This window comes from Triturus cristatus, chromosome 5_1, assembly GCF_964204655.1.
Source record: "Triturus cristatus chromosome 5_1, aTriCri1.1, whole genome shotgun sequence".
NCBI classification, from domain to species: Eukaryota; Metazoa; Chordata; class Amphibia; order Caudata; family Salamandridae; genus Triturus; species Triturus cristatus.
The window spans coordinates 404,931,097-404,952,831 of NC_140587.1; the positions used below are offsets into that span (position 1 = coordinate 404,931,097).

At 49.9% G+C, this 21,735-nt stretch overlaps 1 protein-coding gene across 15 annotated transcripts in view; it reads left to right on the top strand.

Moving 5' to 3' along the window:
• The window catches only part of UBR5 (ubiquitin protein ligase E3 component n-recognin 5), a 2,036,132-nt gene that overhangs the window by 1,224,411 nt on the left and 789,986 nt on the right, over positions 1 to 21,735 (top strand). For all 15 annotated transcript variants that reach the window (XM_085605144.1, XM_085605147.1, XM_085605145.1 and 12 more), the window contains one exon: positions 12,710 to 12,821. In XM_085605144.1, coding sequence (XP_085461270.1) covers positions 12,710 to 12,821 — 112 coding nt within the window. The remainder of the gene's footprint in view (positions 1 to 12,709; positions 12,822 to 21,735) is intronic.

The window sequence follows — 21,735 nt, forward strand, 5'->3', positions numbered from 1 at the left end:
GGCAGCACTGCACTTACAGCACTCAGGAATGGACCTGGGCACTGTAGGGGCACAAGGCTCCTGCTCCTGTGCCCACACCATTGGCATAAGGCACCCAGCTAGAGGGGTGGCTGATATATGCCATGGCAGTGTAGGTGATGGGCATGGCACACAGGGATGTGTGTCATGTCGACTTTGTTTTTGTCTTGCACCCAAACACTCAGCCTGCAAAGGCAGTGTGTGTGTGTAAGGGTACAGGGCCTCTAAGGGTGGCACAAGGAGTGCTGCAGCCCTTAGAGGCCTTCCCTGGTCACAAGGCCCTGGGTACCTAGGGTACCATTTACCAGGGGCTGACATGTGGTCAGGGTTTGCCAATTTGGGTTTGGTTTGTTTTAGGGAAGGAACATAGGCCCTGGGCACCTGATTGGCAGGAGTCCAGGGCACTCTCAGTCAAAGTACATTAAGCAATTCAGCAAAAAGTGGGGGCATACCATGCAAGAAAGATGGCACTTTCTCACAGATACCCTTTCATTTACCATCCTTTGGATGCATTATGCGTTTTAAACTGGCGGTTAACCAACTGTGGCAGTGTTCCACAGATTGTTCCTCTGACTGTGACTTGCCCTAATAACCGTGTTCCCCGTTGTTGTGGTGTGCAAACTCCATGTGGGGTATTTGTTTGCTATTATATAGCTCTGTTTATGTCAACCGGGCCTAATAGTTCTTTTGGCCTCCAGGCATCCTCTGGTGCTCTTATCTGCTGTTGTATGGTACTCAATGTTGTGCCCTGGCGTCATCTTCTATACGTCATTAGGTCATCTTGCTTATTTGCTTCATTCTCCTCCTTCGGAGGTTTTCGGGGTGTTCATCACGCTTTAAAGGCAGCTTCGGTCTGCCATTACTGCACCAGGTGTGTTTCTCTACAACCATGTTGCATAGTCGTGGCTAGTTTACCTGTTTTGGCTATATATATGGATTTATGTATATATACGCAAGTTCCATGGGTACTCTTCTTCCTCACTCTTCACCTCTCTTCGAGGCTGCAAAGTCTGGTCCGGAGTCTCCATTTTTTAAAGACCTTTCCAGTGATGCATGCGGCATTACCAATAAGACCCCTTTTGCGTTCCGCTTAATGAGGTGGTTCCCCGGTCTTACACTGCTCCCTTCTTCGTGTTCAGTTACTGAACGATTCTCTCTTCTGGACAAGGCTTTCTTTCCGTCCAGTCGGACAGTGTGGTCTGAATTTCTACGATCATTCCTCCGTTTCTACGCCTTAGTACTTTGGTGCTTCTGCTGCACCTTCCTTCGGCTGTGCTATTGTATCAGCTGGGCATGCAGGACGGCTCTTCTAATGTCTGTCGTCCTAGATCTCCATCCTGCATATCTGTATTTGTGTGTTGGTCCTCACCTTGCTCTTACCGCTGCCTGGTCGGGCAGCCTTATGCTTATTTTAGCTACACCACCTTATGGTCTCTGTAGTTGTTTGCTCTGCGCATGTTTCTGTGGTGGCCTACATCAGCGTGCTTAAGATTGTTACTGTTCGTCCCTGTTCCCCCTTTTAGGACTGGGTGTGCACTTGGTGTGTTTCTTGTCTCCACCTGCAATTCTAAAAACATTGCTCATTTCTGTCTCTTGACCTTTCGTTCTTGGCTGTGGCCTCTCCAGCCTGCCTTCCGTGGGCTAGCCTGGTAGGCTCTGGTTGCACCTCTTCATGTTTCGTATCAACCTTTGATATGTGTTCACATAGTGTGACATTACGCTGAGAATGGTCCTTCTTCCTTATATGGCTGGTGCCGTTTCAACCTCTCATGCTTATACAAGTATGGTGTAGCACCATTATGGCATTTTTGGGATATCTTGCATCCCGTTATCTTTTGCTCTTCCAAGCTATTTGGGTTGCTGTCTGGCTGTTCCGCCACAGCCTGCCCCATTGTCTGTCACTCTGTTGCCGGGTCAAATGCTTGACGCCATCTGAAAGAAACAAGTTAGTTAGATTCCTCACCTTAGAATATCCCCAGGCGTCAGACTGGATCCGGAAGATTTTTCGTCAGCAATACCCCTTGCGCGTCGCTAGGCGTCGTCTGCGGCTCCGCGTCTGTCGTCGGTGTCGTGCGCCGAGATGACGTCGTCGGAGTACTTGGACGCCGCCCTCGCGCGCTGACGTCAGTTCATCTTTTTTCCGCGCCAGTAAGCGCAGATCCGGGAGAGCTAACCCTTTAGTCAATTTTTGACTAACTTTTTTGACTCTTTTTGGTCAATTCTCGACTCTGGTGCCGATAGGATGCCTGGTTTCAAGGCCTGCGACGACGGTCACCGACTGATGTCGGTGACCGATCATCACCGCCGGTGCCTGTACTGCTTGGGCCTCGACCACGACGCGGCGTCGTGCTCCGATTGTATGGCCCTGACCTCGAAAGCTAGGCGGCAGCGGTCCCGCAAGCTTTTCGAGCTTCGCCATTCGGCTCCGCGTCGCTCTCGATCCCGGTCCAGGAGGAGGTCCAAGGATCAGTCGCGGAGCCGCACTCGACATCGTCACTCGTCTGGCTTGAAGTCTTCGGGTAAGTCGAGGCACTCCAAGAAGTCCAAGAAGCGACACCGCTCTTCGGACTCCCCTCGCCGGTCGCGCGACTCGGCCGAGGGTCCGGGTGGTTCCATCCCCGCGGCGCCACGCAAGTCCCCATACCCGACGGTCCCTGGGACTGACGCGACGCCGGCGGAGGTCAGTGCCTTCCTCTCGGCCATGAGGAGCCTGGCCCCGCCATCGACGCCCGCTGGCGCGCCTTCGGTCCCCGCGGACTCGACTGGGCGACCTCGCATGCCGGCGGCTCCGGCCCCGGCGCCGTTGGAGGCTCCGGCCCCGACGCCGCAGGTCCCTGAGGGGCCCGAGCCTGGGCCCCCGTCGACGCCGGTTGACCTCATTACGCCTCCTCCGCCGACACCGATACCACCCTTGACGCCGGCTCCGGTCGACGTCGATCCCCGGTTCAGCCCCTGTCCGGTCCCGACGCCGCATCCGACGCCGCTAGAGACACATATTGTCTATCGACCGGCTCCGATCATTCCTCCTGTTTACCAGGAATCGGATGACGGGGGCGACTGGGAGGGGTCTGCTGACCCTATGGCCCTTCAGAGCCAACTTGCACAGGACTGGGCAGATGAACTGGGGGAGGCCAGTGGGTTGGATACCTCTCCGGACACTGGATTCATCTCTCCTCCGTCTGTGGCTTCAGGGGAGGGTGCAGCTTTTTCTGTGGTGCTGCGCAAGGCAGCCGAAGCCCTTGGGCTTGAGCTGCCTGCCGTGGCTGTGAGGACTAACATCCTCACTGAGGTGCTTCAGTCTGCCGCATGCTCCACTGAGCCTCTGCTGCCATTCAATGAGGCCCTCACTGACGTTCTGCAGGGCACCTGGTCCAAGCCCTCCACAGTCGCTCCTGTGGATAGGAACGTTGCCAGGCGCCACCGCCCTGCTCCGGGCGACCCCAGTTTTCTGTCCCAACACCCCACCCCCGAGAGTCTGGTTATCCAGGCCTCTACCTCCCAATCCTCCTTCCCGTCCGCTCCTCCGGACCGGGATTCCAAGAGACTGGAACAGTTTGGTAAGAAGCTGTTCTCCTCGCTCAGTTTGGGCCTGCGGTCTTTGCGGTGGAGGACGTGCTGCGACTGTGCCCGGAGGAGGCCCGGGCGCGGCTTTCCTCGGCCGATGGGAGAGATGCAGCGCGGCATGCAATCCGATGTGGACTCGACACTACAGACTCGCTAGGTAGGGCGATTTCTACCACGGTGGCGCTTAGACGTCACGCCTGGCTGCGGTCCACGTCCTTTTCAGGGGATGTCCAGAGCACCCTCATGGACATGCCTTTTGATGGCGCTTGCCTTTTTGGTGAGAAAGCAGACAGTGCGCTGGCTCGCTTCAAGGACTCCCGGGCTACGGCAACGTCCTTGGGCTTCTCGGCCCCGCAGCCACAAACTTCCGCTTTTCGCTCCTTTCGTGGCCAAGGAAGGGGCACCTCCGCACGTCCGCCTAGCCACTGGCCGCAGAACCAGCCTGCACGCGGTCGCAGACGTGGTTTCCGCCGAGGCGGTACTGGAGGACGACGCGGTCAGTCCACATCCACCCCGGCAGCATCCGCCTCAAAGCCTTCCTAGTCTGAGCTTTCAGGCCCATTCCACGCCAGTGGGCGGCAGAGTTCGCCATCACCTGCTCCACTGGCGTTCCATCACGTCGGACAGGTGGGTGCTGCAAATCGTCCAAAGGGGCTACTCCCTCCACTTCGAGACGACCCCTCCAGCCATGCCACCGCAGCACCACCATATCTCGGGGGATCATTTGAATCTTCTCCACGAGGAATTTTCGGTCCTCTTGGCCAAGGAGGCCGTCGAGCGCGTTCCGAGCCCAGAAGTAGGTCGTGGTTATTCCCACTACTTTCTGGTTCCCAAGAAGGGGAAAGGGGGCCTACGCCCTATCTTGGACCTCCGGAACGTCAATGCCTTCCTCCGGAAGGAACGGTTCAAAATGTTGACTTTGGCTCAGGTTCTAGCTGCCCTAGACCCTGGAGACTGGATGGTAGCGTTGGACTTGCAGGACGCATATTTCCACATCCCCGTCCTGCCGACCCACCGGCGTTACCTGCGGTTTACGGTTGGTCAGGAGCACTTTCAGTTCACCGTGCTCCCTTTCGGCCTTACCAGTGCCCCTCGGGTGTTCACGAAAGTGATGGCGGTGGTCGCAGCTCATCTGCGCAGATCAGGGGTTCCAGTCTTCCCCTATCTCGACGACTGGTTGTTGAAGGCGGGCTCGCCCCAGGCAGTCGTCTCCCACCTCCAGACTACGGCGGATCTCCTGCATTTGCTGGGGTTTTCCATCAACGTGCCGAAGTCACACCTGAGCCCCTCTCAGAAGCTCCTCTTCATCGGAGCGGTTCTCGATTCGGCGCAGTTCCGGGTCCATCCACCGGAGCAGCGGGTCCGGGATATACAGGCCCTGATTCCCATCTTTCGGCCTCTATCCTGGGTTTCGGTCAGGCTAGTGTTGCGGCTTCTGGGGCTGATGGCCTCCTGCATCCTACTAGTGCATCACGCCAGGCGGCGCATGCGGGCTCTGCAGTGGGACCTGAAGTTTCAGTGGGCCCAGCATCGCGGCAACCTGTCCGACCATTTCTTGATCTCGGAGGGCACTGCACAGCAGTTGCAGTGGTGGATCACGGACCGCGATTGGGTCACGGGCAAGAGACTCTCCCTACCCCTACCGGAGCATGTCGTAGTGACGGATGCGTCCCTCCTGGGATGGGGTGGTCATATGGGAGAGGCGGAGATCAGAGGCCTCTGGTCTCCGGCGGAGTCTCGCCTCCACATCAACTTGTTGGAGCTGCGAGCGATCCGACTTGTACTGAAAGCCTTCCTTCCCTCTGTCCGGGGAAGTGTCGTGCAGGTGTTCACGGACAACACCACCGCCGTGTGGTATTGCAACAAACAGGGCGGGGTGGGTTCGTGGACCCTTTGTCAGGAGGCTCTGCGCCTCTGGACATGGCTGGAACACCAGGGCGTCACCCTGGTGGTTCAACATCTGGCGGGCTCTCTGAACGCCAGAGCAGACAAACTCAGCCGCCGGTGCATGATGGATCACGAATGGCGTCTGAACTCCGAGGTGGCGCAAGGTCTCTTTCAGCAGTGGGGAGAGCCTTGGTTAGATCTATTCGCCACCGCCGAGAACGCGCAATGTCAGCAGTTCTGCGCGTTGGAATTTCCAAGGCGGCACTCGCTCGGCGACGCTTTTCGGCGCGAGTGGAGTTGCGGTCTGTTGTACGCCTTTCCGCCTATACCACTTCTGCCCAGAGTGCTGAAGAAGATCAAGCGCGACCGGGCCCAAGTCATCTTGGTGGCTCCGGATTGGGCACGAAGGTACTGGTATCCCGAGCTACGCAGTATGTTGACCGATCCTCCGATACGTCTGCCCCTTCGTGAGGATCTTCTGTCGCAGCAGCAGGGGACGGTCCTCCACCCGAACCTGTCCAGCCTCCACCTCCATGCGTGGAGATTGAGCGGCGGCAGTTGATGCCATTTGACTTGCCTCCTGAAGTCTGTGATATCATTCTGGCAGCCAGGCGTCCCTCCACAAAGACGGTATACGCCTGCCGGTGGAACAAATTTGTGGCATGGTGCACAGCAAAGGCTGTGGATCCCCTCTCCGCCCCTCTTTCTGAGGTTCTCCTCTTTCTTCTTTCTTTGGCCCGGCAGGGCTCTGCCCTGGGCACCTTGAAAGGTTATCTTGCTGGTCTCTCTGCCTTCTTACGGCTTCCAGATCAGCCCTCTCTTTTCAAGTCCCCTGTAGTGTCACGCTTTCTTAAAGGCATTACTCACACGTTCCCTCCTGTCCCTTTCGTAATGCCTCAGTGGGACTTGAATCTTGTCTTGACATTCCTGATGTGCGCTCCCTTTGAGCCTCTTCACAATTGTCCTCTTCGTCTTCTAACTCTTAAGACTGCTTTCCTGGTAGCCATCACCTCGGCTAGACGGGTGAGTGAGCTCCAGGCTCTATCGTCCAAGCCTCCTTTTCTATCTGTTCATCCGGACAAGGTTGTCCTTCGGCCTCGTCCTTCCTTTCTACCGAAAGTGGTGACCCCCTTTCATCTTGGGCAATCTGTCACCTTGCCCACCTTCTTTCCGCATCCTTCCAAAGAGGAAGAGCGGCTCCACCGTTTGGACCCGAAACGTGCGCTCTCCTTTTATTTGGACCGCACAAAACAGTTCCGAGTGGACGACCAGCTTTTCGTTGGCTACGTGGGTGCAAAGAAGGGCAAAGCTGTGCACAAACGGACCATCTCCCGGTGGGTCGTTTTGTGTATAAAAATCTGTTATTCCTTGGCAAAAAGGACCCGCCTGTTGGGCTGCGCGCCCATTCTACTCTGGCCACAGCGGCTACTACTGCTTTGGGATGGGGAGTCCCTTTGCAGGACATCTGTCAGGCGGCAACGTGGGCTTCGCTGCACACGTTTGCCAGGCATTATTGCCTAGACAGCCAAGTCCGGAGGGATGGCTTCTTTGGCCGTTCTGTCCTCCAGGACTTTCTGGTGTGATCTTGGTTCGCAGACCCACCACCGGGTTTGGTATAGCTTGGGTATCTATTCTAAGGTGAGGAATCTAACTAACGTGTTTCTTTCAGATGAACAAGTTAATTACCTTCGGTAACGATGTATCTGTAAGAAACATTAGTTAGTTAGATTCCTCACCGACCCACCCATCCTCCCCGTTCTGCGAACTGACATCTAGGGTTAAGGCTATCCCTTTCAGGGCCCTAGAATTTTTTGGCACCAGTGTCGGTCTCTTGCATGGCTCTGCGTTCCTGGCGCGGAAAGCTATGTACAAGAACTGACGTCAGCGCGCGAGGGCGGCGTCTAAGTACTCAGACGTCATTCCGGCACACGACGCCGACGACGGACGCGGAGCTTCAGACGACGCCTAGCGACGCGCAAGGGGTATTGCTGACACAAAATCTTCCGGATCCAGTCTGACGCCTGGGGATATTCTAAGGTGAGGAATCTAACTAACTAATGTTTCTTACAGATACATCGTTACCGAAGGTAAGTAACTTGTTCAATAGTATCAGTACGATGGCTATTTGCATTTCTAATCTGCTGCTTACCAATACGAGATGTTTGATACCAAAAATCCCTATTTTCAGTGAAGCCATCATGTAGCTTTGGAACTCGTTTTAAAATGTCTTCCCTGGTCACTTGTACTGGCAGTAATAGAACTGGAAAGCACAGGAACATATCTGCTCACTAGGTATGCCCTCACATGTAATATTAAACCTTAGGGCTGTTAGGCCTGCTGTAGGGGTGACATACAAATATTCCACACAGTGGTAGGGGACATGGCACACAGGGATGTGTTGCATGTTGTGTTTTCACTTTCGTCTGAAACAAGACACGCAGCCTGTTAGCCCTGCATGTGCTTGATGAGGGGTTCCATAGGGTGGCACAATTTGTGCTGCTGCCCTTAGGGACCCTCTTTAGTACTTCTGGCCCTATGTACCTGATGCACCATTTACTAAGTACTTTCAGAGGTTGCTAAAGGTTTTGCCAATTTGAGGAAACAATTGTACAGTTTTGGCAAAGAGCTCTAGCACTGGAGACCTGGTTAGCAGGAACCCTGTGCCCTTTCAGTCGAAATCATATTATTTACCAGGCAAAAGTGGCGTGACCATGTTAAAATGGGCACTTTTCTGTAATCTGTTTACTATTTGCAGTTGTTTCATTACAGAGCACAATAGTTTCAATAAATATTGTAAACTTTCTTTCTGACTTTCTCTTTTTTATTATGGACATGCATGAGTGAGAAAACAAAAGGTGACGATCTGTTTCCACGGTTCCCCCTGGGGGCTAAAGAGTTTTGTTCTAGGTGCCAATTCACCTATTACTCTGGAAAGGTTAGTAGGGCTGGTTAGGCACTATGAGCTAGTCAGAATTTGGCTCATAGGTACTTATGTGGTATGGGGACTCAGTCACTACATTCTGACGTCCTGTAGTCCCAGGCTTAGTTCTGTTTCCTGAGAGTATCCCTGCAACAAGGGTAATGAGTTCGCTCAGTCCTATGCTGATGACATTTGGTAAGAGGACTTGCAAGATGGTAGTGGACTAGACATCTCACCAGAATCTGCCTTTTTCGCCCCTCCTGGCCTTACCAATGAAGAATCTGCATCCTACCCCATGGATCTACATTGGGCAGCTGAGTTCCTTGATCTCTTGCTTCCCACTGTGGAGGTGAAAACCAGCATTCTGATGAGTCCTGCAGCCTAGCCAGACTGCTTTGAGGCATTGACTGATACCCTACTAGGGCTTGGGGCAAACCTTGTACCGGCCCTCTGGTTAATTGGCGCATTTGATGAAATCACCCTGCTCCAGCTAACCTGGCGTTTCTGTCACAGCATCCTTCTACTGAGAGCCTCATGGTTGCAGACCTCCACCACCTTGACTAACCCCAGCAATTGTTTTTTTTACTCCCTATTGGCAGGAAATTAAAGCTAGTGGAGACATTCAGTAAGCGCCTCTTCCCAAAGGCAGTTTTGCCCTACAGTCCAATAATTCTTCCTGCTTATTAGGCCGCTACACTCATGCCCTTTGGGATTCAGTGGCATGGGTCCTCCCAGGTGTTGCTGAAGATCTTCACCCTGTTCTGTCACAGCCTTTGAGGATGGTTGTGATGTGGCAACGTTCAGAATTTGTTGTTGCTTGGACCCCACCTACTCCGTCGGATGGGCTATATAGGCACCAGGTGTTCCTGAAGATCTTCACCCTGTTCTGTCACAGCCTTTGAGGATGGTTGTTGTAAGAAGGTGGATATCTGACTATGGTTACCCCCAACTTTTTGCCTAGTGTCTAGCTGGTTTTTCGACTTAGTTGGCCTGAGATCCTGCCATTCAGGGTCTCAGGCTGGTCTGCTCTCTCTTTAAAATGGACTCCATGTACCCTAGGTACATTCCCAATTGGTAAGGATCACCTTATTGGACCCTGTACAGTGTACCCTAGGTACCCAGGGCATAGGTGTACCCTAGGCCTCCCAGGGGCTGCAGCATGTATTATGCCACCCCTGGTCTGGCCTTCCAATCAGACACAACTGGCTGATCACTCAGCTGGGGCAAGGTCGTGTAATCACCCCTTGCTTAGATATAGTATACCTATATCTACCCTTAAAATAGACACTTGTGTACCTATCAGCCACTCCTATGGCAGGCCTTAACAATCCTGGAGGCAGAGTGCTTGGTAACATGTGAGATGGTGCTCTAGCATGAGCTGAGCCTGTCTGCAGCTTTTGGAACCATGTCCTTATAGCTGTTCTATGATATAGCCTACCATATACTCTTAAAGTGCCTTATAATCTTAAACGGTTATGGTAACTATGGTTTGGCTTTATCAAAACATGTTGTGTAAGGTGTCTAACACTTTGGAATAATACCCCCATACCATTTCTGGTGATGAGGATAGTATTCCCCCTTCTAGAGGGAGAGACATGTTAAAATCCTACTTTGCTGTTTAACTCTAACCAAAGCCTCAGCATCACAAAATGGATGCTGCTGCCACAGACACAAGTCTGACCTCCTGCTGCTGGGAGTGATCCCGGCAAGGGAGGCTTGGACAATAGGTTTCCTGCTTGGGGAGGTGCTAGCTCCTCCCCAGACAGACTTTAGTGTATTGGGGCAGGGAGGGCTGAAAGGAATGAGACATGCCTGGGGCACACAAGGTGTCCCATGCATAGTCCAGTTCAAACCGGTGCTGGGGCACTCCAGCCCCAGTCCTGGCGCGAAACTGGACAAAGGGAAGGGGTGTAACCCCCCCCCTCCCAGGTCCCACCCATAAGGCGTGACCTAGCAGGCAACCCAGCCCCCCAGATTAGTATAAGAGTGGTAGCTGGGCCCCAGGAGATTAGATTATCCTGAACCTGCAACTTGAACAGAAACTCTGGACCTTCGACATTCGACGAAAGAAGAAGACTGAAGAATCTCCCTTGTGGCCAAGGAGTGTCTACCCTGTGCAAACAGGCACCATCAAGAGACTACCCTTTGCTTTGCTGAAGTTCTACGAGGGACCGACTGCAGAGCCCGACCAGAGCCTTGACTTCCAGACTTCTCCGACCCTGATCCACAGCCGAGCTGAGATCCGTGGAGGCGACGAGAGACGTGGGACCGGCTACCTGGGAAAAGTGGCGAGTATCTTCCAGCACAGCTTCTGAGGTACCCTCGAAGTTGTGCACCGGGGATTGAGAAGCCCCAACCCCAAGCACCATCTGCACCGAAGATCAGCCCCCCCACACTCCACGAGTCCTGCGTGGGGCCCTTCTGCATTTTCCTGCTTGCCGTGTCTGTCCGGTTGCTTGTCCGTTGGCTAGCGGCCTTTGTGACGACACACCTTGAAATCTTCACTGCTGGTTTGGCTCCTCCAGACTGGCTCCCGCTTCTTTGAAAAAGAGAAGCACCCCAGACCTTCCTGGTCTGCACCAGAAGCAAGTCCTCCGTTCTTCGTGGGTTCCGCTTGCCAAGGCTTGGTGAGTCCTAGTTCGACTTCGCCGCCGACAGCAAGAGCCTTCGTGGGACAGCTCGCCTCCTGGTCCTGGTCGTCCTAGACGCCTCCTGGTACCCGTGGCTGCAGCGACAAGCTTCACCTTTCACCTGCAATCTTCACAACATCGCCTGGTACCTTCCTGGTTCCACGTGGTCACTGGCTAGTGACCTTGACTCTGTCCCTTCTGCTTGCAGGTATCCTCTCTTCTTGATCCCAGCCTTGGGATCCACCGGACACTCTTCGCTGACTGCCTGTCAGCAACTTTCCTTCAGGCATCCATAGAAGTCCACGACGAAACCCGACGCAAGTTCACACCTATGCACCCGCAGCCCGTGGGCTAGGTAACTTGGGTACTTCGGTGCTCACAAGGGTAGTGACTATCCTAGGGTCTAGTTTCCGAGTCTCGACTCTCTAGCTGCTTCAGAAGTGTCCTTAAACTGTTAAATTCTAACTGCTAGTAATTCTATCGACTTTTACGCATTACGCGTGAGTGTTTTCACTCTGCACCTGAATCCCGTGGGCCTCCCACTCCCTAACTGTTGCTAGCGTAGTGTAGCCCCAGCTATTCCCTAGGCCTAGGCCTAGGCCTATCCTATTTCCGTGACAGTGGTCCTTATACCACTTCTTTAGTATATGGTTTGCGTGGCCCCTAGGGCCTAACTGTATTACTTACCTGTGTGACTTAATGTATGCTTAAATAAGACTGTGTTGTACTTGCCTCTAATCTCATAAAGAGTGCTGAGGGTTTGACTAGAATAAATACACTTTATTTTATATATATATCTGTTGTGGTGTCCTTTCATTTGGTATTCAAGGGATTATATATGGTATCACAGCTGGCTTCACATGCCATTCAGAGTTTAGCCTAAGACTGCTCTTGTCCATGCTACCACTAGGATAGCTGGTCTATAAGGTTGACTTTACAACCAATCACCATAAGGGTTGTTTGGACTGATATAAGGTGTACACTAGAACTAGTGACATCATACATCAGGCCAACTTCTCACAGTTGTGATGTGGCAACGTTTAGAATTAGTTGTTGCTTGGACACCACCTACTCCATCGGATGGGCTGTATAGGCACCAGTGCTGCCATTCGCTGCCACACGTGGCTATGTTCAGCTGGGTTCTCGGGCGATATTTAGTGCTTCCTGATGGACATGCTGTTTGATAGAACTCGCCTGTTCAGGGACAAGGCAGATTCTGCCTTTGAATGCTTGGCAGTCTTCCCTTACCTTGACAACTGGCTGTTGAAGGCGGGCTCACTCAAGGCAGTCATCAGCCACTTCCAGACTACAGTAAACCTCCTGTCATCTTTGAAGTTTACTGTCAAAGTGGCTAAGTCACACCGGACTCCTCAAACTCTCCCTTTAATCTGACCCATTCTAGGCATGGGTTGGTTTCGTGCCTTCCCCTGGGTAATAAGAGTCTAGGACATTCAGGCAATGGGGAAGATGGAGGCAAAGGTTCTAACTTAAAATGATGATTTAGGTTTGCATTGATCAGGCAGTGTGTATTAAATTGGGTTCTTGTGGTGATGCAACCACTTTCTTTCAAGGTGTATTGTTCCTGGGTAATGTAAAATAAATTGTATGAACTTGCTTTTATCGCTCATGCATGTTAGTGTTGCTGTTTGCTCCAAATAGAGCATTTACATGTTTAATATTTTTTTAACAGGTTGAAGTTGTGGAAGGAGTAGCGGGAGAGGAGGACCATCACGATGAGCAAGAAGAACATGGAGAAGAAAATGCGGAAGCTGAGGGACAGCATGATGAACATGATGAAGATGGTAAATATGTTGATGCCGATTTGGTTCGTCACATACTGAAATAATTCCTCTTTATTTTTACATTTCAAGATTCATTAGGCATGAAACATTACCTTTCTGAGTGTTTCAGTAGATTTTCGAATGTAAAGAGAAAACCACTACTAGATAGTAAATAGTAATTGTAAGCAGGACAACCACGCATCCTTTCCAGTGGTTCTGCTGTCCTGGACAATAAAAAAGTGGTTAAGTTTCACTCCAGTTGGATACTGTTTTTCTCCCTTCAAACACTTGAATATAGGGTTTGCCAAGTCTGGCTGTCAAGACTTGCTCTAGTACAAGGTAGGGATTAGACACTCCTAGCACAGTAAATAATGCTGAAAATGTTGCTCAATTTTCTCTACATAGTTAGTGAGGAATTATCTTTATGGTCTGTAAGAAAACTGTTAATATATGTAAGGAAATGGGATGTATTATATGGTGTGTTGATGTTACCTCGCTTTGTAATACACTACAACCCCTTTTAGAACCAGTCCGGTTTTGTTTTGTTAAACCTTAGCTCAACTATTGTTAGCTGTGTGGCTCTGAGCAGCCAGGCTTACACAAAAGAACAAGGGTAAAGTATTTAAGAAGCATCAAAATGGTTGAAGTAGAAAGAAACTCAACACTCAAGATATCTAACAAGTTATAAAAATAGATATTTTACATGAATTTATGGACAAAGAAATGAGAAAGATCCTCTGAAGGGTTCCAGAGATGTAGATTCTACAAGAAGCCAAAGATCAGGACTTTTCACTTTACTGCAAAAACAAATTGGCAAATTTGGCTCTTAGAAACATTTTCAAGAAAATCTTTGGCAAGTTGGTATGCCTCACTTAGATTTGCTTTGGATGACCAACTCTGACATGGAGCCAGGGAAGGGGACAAACAAGGTCCAGAGAAACAGTTACCACCTAAAGAAAATCAGTCCTCAGCCCAGCTCAAGCATCAGGGGCCCCTTGCTAGTGACTTCGATGGTGTGGTCCTGATGCAAGGGAAGCAGAATTCTGAAGAAGCTGTTCAATTTTCAGAAGTCTTCCTGGGGCTATGCCACGGTCTTGATGAGCTGGTTCTGGCCACAGGGTCGACGTTCCCCCAAATCCCTCTCACGGTCAGCAGAAGTCCAGTTGCCACTGGGCTAAAAGCCACTCAGAACAGAGGTTTCAGCAGTTTAATTCTGTTGGTGGTGATAACCTTTATGTGCTACCAAACTGCACTCGAACGGCCTTCTTGGTTCCAGCAGACTCAGATGCAGCTAGTGAACATAGAGTCCTAGTCTCCTAGGCTGCACGGCAGCAGGGAGCGGCTATCCAGTAATCTGGGCTACCAAGTCGCCCCAGCAGACTTAATCAGCTGTTGTGGCCTTGTGCTGTGAACAGAAATTCAGCTGACTGACTCTTGGAGAGTCTGCCTCTAGCTGTGCTTGGGGGACAATGTCTCCATAACTATGTTAGCACACAGCAAGACGGTCCATCTGTTTCCTCTTTCCCAGTCAAGCGAGATCGGAGTTCTGGGTGCCAGCGATGCCCCGTTTATGCCCAGTACATGCCCTCAGGAATGGTTGCGGTTACTAGACAATGGGTTACTACTTTCCCTCCCGCCTAATGACATTTTCCTGTGAAGTGTGACCTCTATTCTGGCAACTTCCAAGATGTCGTACCCCTTTTTTGGTGTGTGAAGCTCTGTAACCCGCCCTAGAAATGTGGCTACCTGTGGGCTGCACACCCGTGCAAAATATGATTTGTCCTGTGTTTCCCACTTTCCGTCTGTGGCACCAACTTGTTTACCCAGAGCAAAGAGTAGTGCTTCTCAGGTGTGTTAACCACTTGTTCTTCGAAGGCGGCTTCTCCTTTGAAGCGCACCTTTTTTTAACAGCACCCGTGTGGCTTCCTGCCAAGACCAGGTAATAACGCCAGTAGCAGGCATCTGTTTTTACCTGTCCTTGTAGCGGTTTATACATCTCCCCAGGCGGGCAGAAGACTCCCTTGTGGTTAGTCTCGGCAAAAGGCCAATGAAAACTGAACAGAGTGGCAACTTTCTAGAAGTTGCATATGGCAAAAAAGTTACATTAATTCCGACTTGGGCATCAAGTCAGGTTTAATGTAATGTGTTGTTTGATACCTTGAAGTACCAACTTTGATCGGCCTTTCAGAAGTTAGCACAGCTGAAGTGTTCAGCTTGTAACTCGGTACTCGTCAGTGGGGCTACCAGTCTCACTCCCAGTAAAAATGGAAATTGTGTTTTCAGTGCTAGAACTTGCTAATTAAGTTATACTTTTATAGCATGCTGCCCCATGACTTAAGTTGTGACATACATATTAAAAAGGGAGTTTAGGCTTTGCCAGTGATTTAAGTGGCAAAGTTGTGTTAGCAGTTAGCAGGTTTAAACTGCCATTCCAGTCTGCAGTGGCAGATGGAAGACTGGAAGTCCTTTTTACCTTGTCCCTCCCAAGATCGATAATAGGTAAAAGGAACGACCTGGTATGATTATTAGTGTTTACAAAACTAATCCAGGACTGTGCGTGACATATTTGCACCCCATTTTAAGCGAACCTCTTTAACGTGTAAGCTACCTGATAGTTAGTTTATTGGTCACCCCCAAACATAAATGGAGAGTATACTTTAGTCAGTCATCCTATTTTCTTTAATTGTTAGATGTATGCTCAAAAATATTTACTTCCATTCTGCTGTGTACTGTTGCAGACTGGACCAATACAATGTATACTAAGTCATTAAATTAAATTACATTGTTCACTGGGTTATTGATGATGTAGGTACGCTGTATGTTTGTTTTGTTGACTTTAGGTAATCAGCAGGGTATTTTTGCTGATGGATACTTCCAACTGCAGATTCCTCACCTTTTAGAATATCCGCAGGTGCCAGAATGGATCGGGCAGATTTAACAGTAGTGTTTCCATACGTCGATGGGTGATGTTAAACGGCTCTGTGTTGGAGTAGCAGAACTGCACATTAGCTCCCACCCTGCATGCTGATGGCAGTTCCTTTCTTTCCTCGCCTTTGTACATGTATCTGGAGCTCGCACCCAACATTTTCTCATTGAAAGGTCACCCCTGGTCTTTTTTTCAACTGTTGCTGCTGGATTTTCGACTGAGTGTACTGAGGCCTGCTAACCAGACCTCAGTGCCAGTTCCCTGACCCTATAGTGTATGTCGCATTGGCTGTACCCAATTGGAAATTGCTAACTTTCCTGTAAGTCCCTAGTAAATGGTACCCTGGTACCTGGGGCATGTAAGTTAGAGGGCTATCCCAGGGGTTGTAGCACTGATTGTGCCACCCTGGAGGTCCCCAAATAAATCAAGTCCCCCAGTCCGTCACTGTGGACTGGCTGAGCAGTTGTGCACTGTTAGCCAGACTTTACTGCAAAAAACAATGACGAAGCCACCACTTCCCTTGAATATGTGTACAAATCACGCCTCTGGCAGGCCTACTGAGCCCAAAAGGCAGGGTGCAACCCTATGCCATAGGCAGGACATGTACTTTGCATGTCCTGACAGTAAAACCCTCAAAACTGTCATTTAGATTGTGGAAAGACTTGGTTGCCTAATTTGTGACTACAGGGTTACACTCTGACCCCTCTGCTGTGCGAACTCCTGAGCGGTGCGACCAAAGTAGGCACTCCAAATTATTAAACAGCTCATTACATTAAGCCCGACTTGTATCTCAAGTCGAAATTAATATAACTTGTTGCAGTGTGCCACTTTGTTGCCTTTACAACTCCTGCACCTTCCCGGACACACATGGAGCCTGCTCCATGAGGCAGTTTTCTGTCCTCCTGTAGAGATGTGTCAACAACTCGCAAGAAGGAAAACACTGAGGAATTGCAGGCCACGGAGGTTTTGCCTACCTCCTGCAGGTAGCCACTTGGGTATTAGTCCCAGAAGGCAGGCTTTAAAGGTGAAGCAGACTTTGAAGGGCAGATGTTTAACACCAGGGAGGAGGCCTGCCCCATTGTTGAGGTAGACAGGGTGGCACAGGAAGCAGAGTGGGTAAACCAGTTGCCAAAACGGTTTCTCCAGGGGCAGTCGCCCCTGAGGTAGCCACACCCCGAGGTAGGCTTGGGAGGTCTGAGCACTGAGAGAGGTGTCTTGCTATCTTGGGAGTGGGCAGAATGGTGCATCCTGGGATAGCCAGATGTCACTCTCCACAGGAAGTGGTCACGAGGTGGGAGGGAACCTGGTAGCCCATTGGCTACCAACCACATCCAGCCCTGAGATCACATTTCGACCATAAAGGGGGCATCCCTAGTTCCCAGACCTCTGATCTCAACCGACTTGGAAGAAGGACCAAAGGAGGACTGCCCTGGCTCACCGACGGACCAGCAAAGAGAGGCTGCACTGAAGAAGACTGCACCTGCTGTACCTGGTGGCTAGTGAAGAGAGGGACTTTACCTGCTGTGTCTTGCTCATGGAAAAGCTGTCTCCAGTCAAGCCAGGTAAACACCAAGGACCAGCTGACTAGCCTCCTGTTCACAGCATAGAGACACAACAGCTGAAGAAGCTTGCTGGGGCAAGTTGGTAGCCCAAAATCTTCAAGCTGCTATTACTGCTACCGTACAGCACCAAGGACCAAGACCCGACGCACAATTGCATCAGAGTTCGCTGAGCCTGGGAGTGCTGTCTGAGAGTTGCTAGGACCCACAGAAGGCAAGACATCATCCCATGGCGGATTGGCTGTGACAACGGTCGACTGGTAGTCCAGTGGTGACTGGACTTCGGCCAGACAGAGAGGACTTTGTGGGACATCAGCCCTGTAATTAAGACCCCCTCACCATCCTCGTGGGCCGAGGAATCCCTGCAGTAAGGCCGCTGTTGCCAGCGTCACATCCACAGCATCCTTAGAGCATTTTCAGCATCCTTCATCCCTTGCATCAGGACCCCTCCTTAGAAATCCATTGCAACATGAATAACGTGCTTTGAACTGCTGGAGGACTCCTTTTGGGAAGGTAACTGTTCCTGAGGGCCTTGCTAGTCTTCCGTACTAGCTCCCTGTTGGAGTTTGTCGCTCCAAATACTTCTCACCAACTGCATCGCCACCTAGGTTTTCTAAGTGTCCACACGCTGTTGAGTGAAATCGCTTAGATTATTGCTTATGAAATCTATATCTCCGGTACCCTCTATCGGATCTTTTCGTTCTAGCGTGTAAATTCTTATAAAAATGAAGTTTTATTTTGTAAATTTGTGTTGATTTTCTTGAGTGTAGTGTTGATTTCTTATTCAGTTGTTTTGGTGCCGTTTACATGCTTTACACTTGTTCCTCAGTGCAAGCCTTGCTGCTCTGTGCCACAGTTAACAAAGGTTGAGCTCAGGGTTTTACAGGCCTAAAGGGGTTGGTAAGTGTATTATACGGTCAGGTCGCACAAACACAACATATGGTACACTCCATTTCCTCACAACTGACTTAAGTGCCAAGCAAGTCGATGGAAAAAATTATTTCCGAATGTTTCCCCTCATTTTAACTTCCTATCGGGGGAAGTAATTGGAAAAGTTTTGGGATTGGTTTTGCTTGAAGACACCTGCACAACCAACCTTTTAGGAGAGGGGTGTGTGAATAAAAATGGAGGCTCCCCTGAGGTAGGGTAATGGCGTCATGCAATTTGGCAGTTGACTGGTGTCCAGAAAAGGGTATAGCCCATGCTCCCAGCAAGGTGTGTGTAAAAACCTCCTTCAGTGGTAAGAGGGACACAGTAGATGTCTGCCTCGGCTGAAGAACATTGATCTTGACCTCCAGAGTGGGGAGATGGAGGTCAAGGATTTTGGCCGCCCTACTCATAACCATGGCGTATGAAGAGCACTCCAGTAGCATGGACAGAGAGTCAGTCTGCAGTGGCAGACTAGAGGCCATGTTTTACCTTGACTCACTCAGAGTGGCACAACTAGTGCTACAGTCGCTGGGGGCACTCTAAATACAGGCCCTGGGTACCATGTATTAGGGACTTACAAGCAAGTCAGGTTATGCCAATTGGGGGACAAGACAATTAGCCATTCACCATTTCAAGGGTCAGAGCACATGCCCTAAGTCCTATTTAGCAGGGCCCATGGCATTTTAGAGCCATTACACAAGAACCTAGTAGCCAAAATGAGGACCACAAAAGTTGGGGGAGACCTAAAGCTGGTTTCCTTACATCAGTGAATGCCAGCTGCCTGCAGCGGTCTTATTCTCATACCCTTTGAGACTCGGTGGGCCAAGTCCTCCCTGGTGACTCTGATCTCCGATCAGTCCTTCCTCATGGCATTCAGGACGGTCGTGACGCCACTAAGTTCACAATTTGGTGTGGCTTGGACTCCATTAGTTCCATCGGGCAGACCATTGGCACCAGTGTCGCCATTCGCCGCCACGCTTGGCTGCGGTCCACCGTTTTTTTCGTCAGTTATGGACATGCCATTTAACCGGATGCACCTGTTTGAGGACAAGTGCAGTAAATTACTGTTGTCACAGATACACATTTAATAGCATTCCATTTACCAGCCTCCAAAGGATGGATGGCAGAGCCTTTCTGGAATTCAAGTTTGCTGACTAAATTATCCAGTGTTAAATAGCCAGATGTATCACAGTAAGGTTGCTATGTGTCAGACCTCTTAGAATCATTCACTAGGACTAGAATTTGTTGCTAAACATTGCAATAAACCAAACATTATAATCAAACAGAAGAGTTCCAAACATTTTAAAGCTCACATGAGTACAGCCGAATAGGATAATGGGGACAAATAATTAATGTATTGTACTTCTGTCTGAACAGCAACCACCCTTAATTTTTCCCTACATTTTATTTTACCTGAGTTGACATACTCTGACCAGATGGATAGGTGATAGGCTGCTTATTTTGTACTCCTGTTATATTAATCTGGAATGACCTAGTGTGACATGTTCAGTGGTTGGTTCCTCAGCTGGGTCACTATGGAGCAGTCCTAAATCATGGCCATAATTTTGCCAAAACGCCTCCGGTCTTGTCTCATCTGTGTTTCACACTGAATCCTTTGTCTCCCCTCTGGTTTTCAGTACACAGTGTTAACAATATTTCCCTTGCTGGGTCTGATTTACCTTATGCTTAACCTCCAGCTTACCAAAAACTCATCCCTTATAGAATCCCTTGGTTTTGTATGCAAGTCTACTGCTCTGAGAATGAATGCTTGGGTTACCATTGTCAATGGTAATGTAAGGTCATTTTGCTGTCACTTTTAATTTTTTTCTGGTATCTCTTGCACTTCGACTCCTGCAGATTACTATGTGCAATAACGCAGAAATGCCAGAAGGCCTAGCTTTTAATGGCAAGTCTTTCTTGAGAATTTTCAGTGCACGCTCTGAATTGATACAAAAAGGGCATTATCCTCCTTGGCTGTTAACCTAGCCTTTATATCCAGTGGGCATTTTTTCTGTTGTGGTAGGTGTAGTTTGCACGGCCTAAAATTATGTTGCCCTTGCTATCTTTAACCCCTCCAGTGCACTCTGCAGTCTTCTAGTTTCTGAAGAGGAGCACCACATTTCATGATCATTCATTAGCAATTCTAGACTCTCCTCTGCTCTGGCAGAGGTACACTGTGAAGGTGGCTTTGGCCTCCTCAATGCATACTATGAGATGATTGGCCTTGTTGGCAGTGGAACGCTTGGGTGCATGCCTGTTTGCCTAGCCTGTTTTAGGTGTTTAATGACTTATGCCAGTTGCAGCTGATGTCTGAGGAATTGTTTTGGGGGAATCCTTTGGCAAAACGTTATTACACATCCTTCAAGTAATATTTTTCAAAATCCATCCAAATATTGTGTTTGTGGTGATCAAACAGCTGAGCAGTGTCTCCAAGCTGATGAATAAAAGTTAAATATGGGATGCTTTTAGTAACTATTAAAGAATAGCTCATTAGAGATAAGTATTCATAGCATGTGTTGGCCGTATATACATATGCTTAGCATTATCCTGCCATCTAGTATTGGACTCGGACGAGTGCAAGTTGTTTTTCTTCGAAGAAGTCTGAGTCATGAGGTATAGTGACTCCTCCGGTGTGTATTGTGCATGTTCCTCTACTCCTTTGTTACTTGTTTTTTTCTGACATCTGGTTCAGACGTTGCTACTGCAGCTATGCAGCTTCAATCCCCCCTGACGTCTTCATAGGCTCTTGGTTTTTTCTCTCCAGACCAACAAATCTCAAATCTGGGCGACAGCAACTTTAATTCATGGCACCCACCCAAGCTCTGGCAAGCCGATCTTCGACTTCCTCAGCTTCGTTCTAGAGGACAACGTAAACGAGGGAGGGAAAACATGCCCTTTAGCTTTTGTCCTAATTGACACGCAAAACAGTCCAGGCAACACCAACACAAAGTCTGCAACCTATGTTTGTCACCAGAGTACAAAGAGACCTCCTTTCAGGCATGTTTCGGCAACGAAAGGAGCGTAGTAAGGCCGACGCAAATGTGCAGCGACGCAAAGTAGATGCATCGGATATCTTAGGGGACCAGTCACCAAACCCCAGTCAAGAGCCGGAAGACTCAGAGGCACAGACAGCGTCTCCAGATGTGCCGTAACTGCTGGCTAGCAGTGTGGACTGTTCGAATTTCGAGCCCTACTCCATAGAGGGGTACATTAGTACCTTGGCGAAAGCTGCCCAAACATCTACCATACCACCCACACCGGCTTTCGCAGCCCCACTGCCTTCGGGCCATTGAGGTCTCCAACAAAAATCCACTACACCTGGAAAGCCTTCGACTAGCGCCGAAAAATGTAAAGCTTTAAACTGTCTTTCGGCACCTGCACAGAAGCGAACTATATCGACACAAACCAAGTGAAGCAAGGACTCGGACCCGAAAGAAAATATAACTGATCTGAAAAAAGTCTAGGAACGGATAGATGGTTCGGCCGCAAAAGCTTAGGCGGTGAAACCAACCCATAAGCC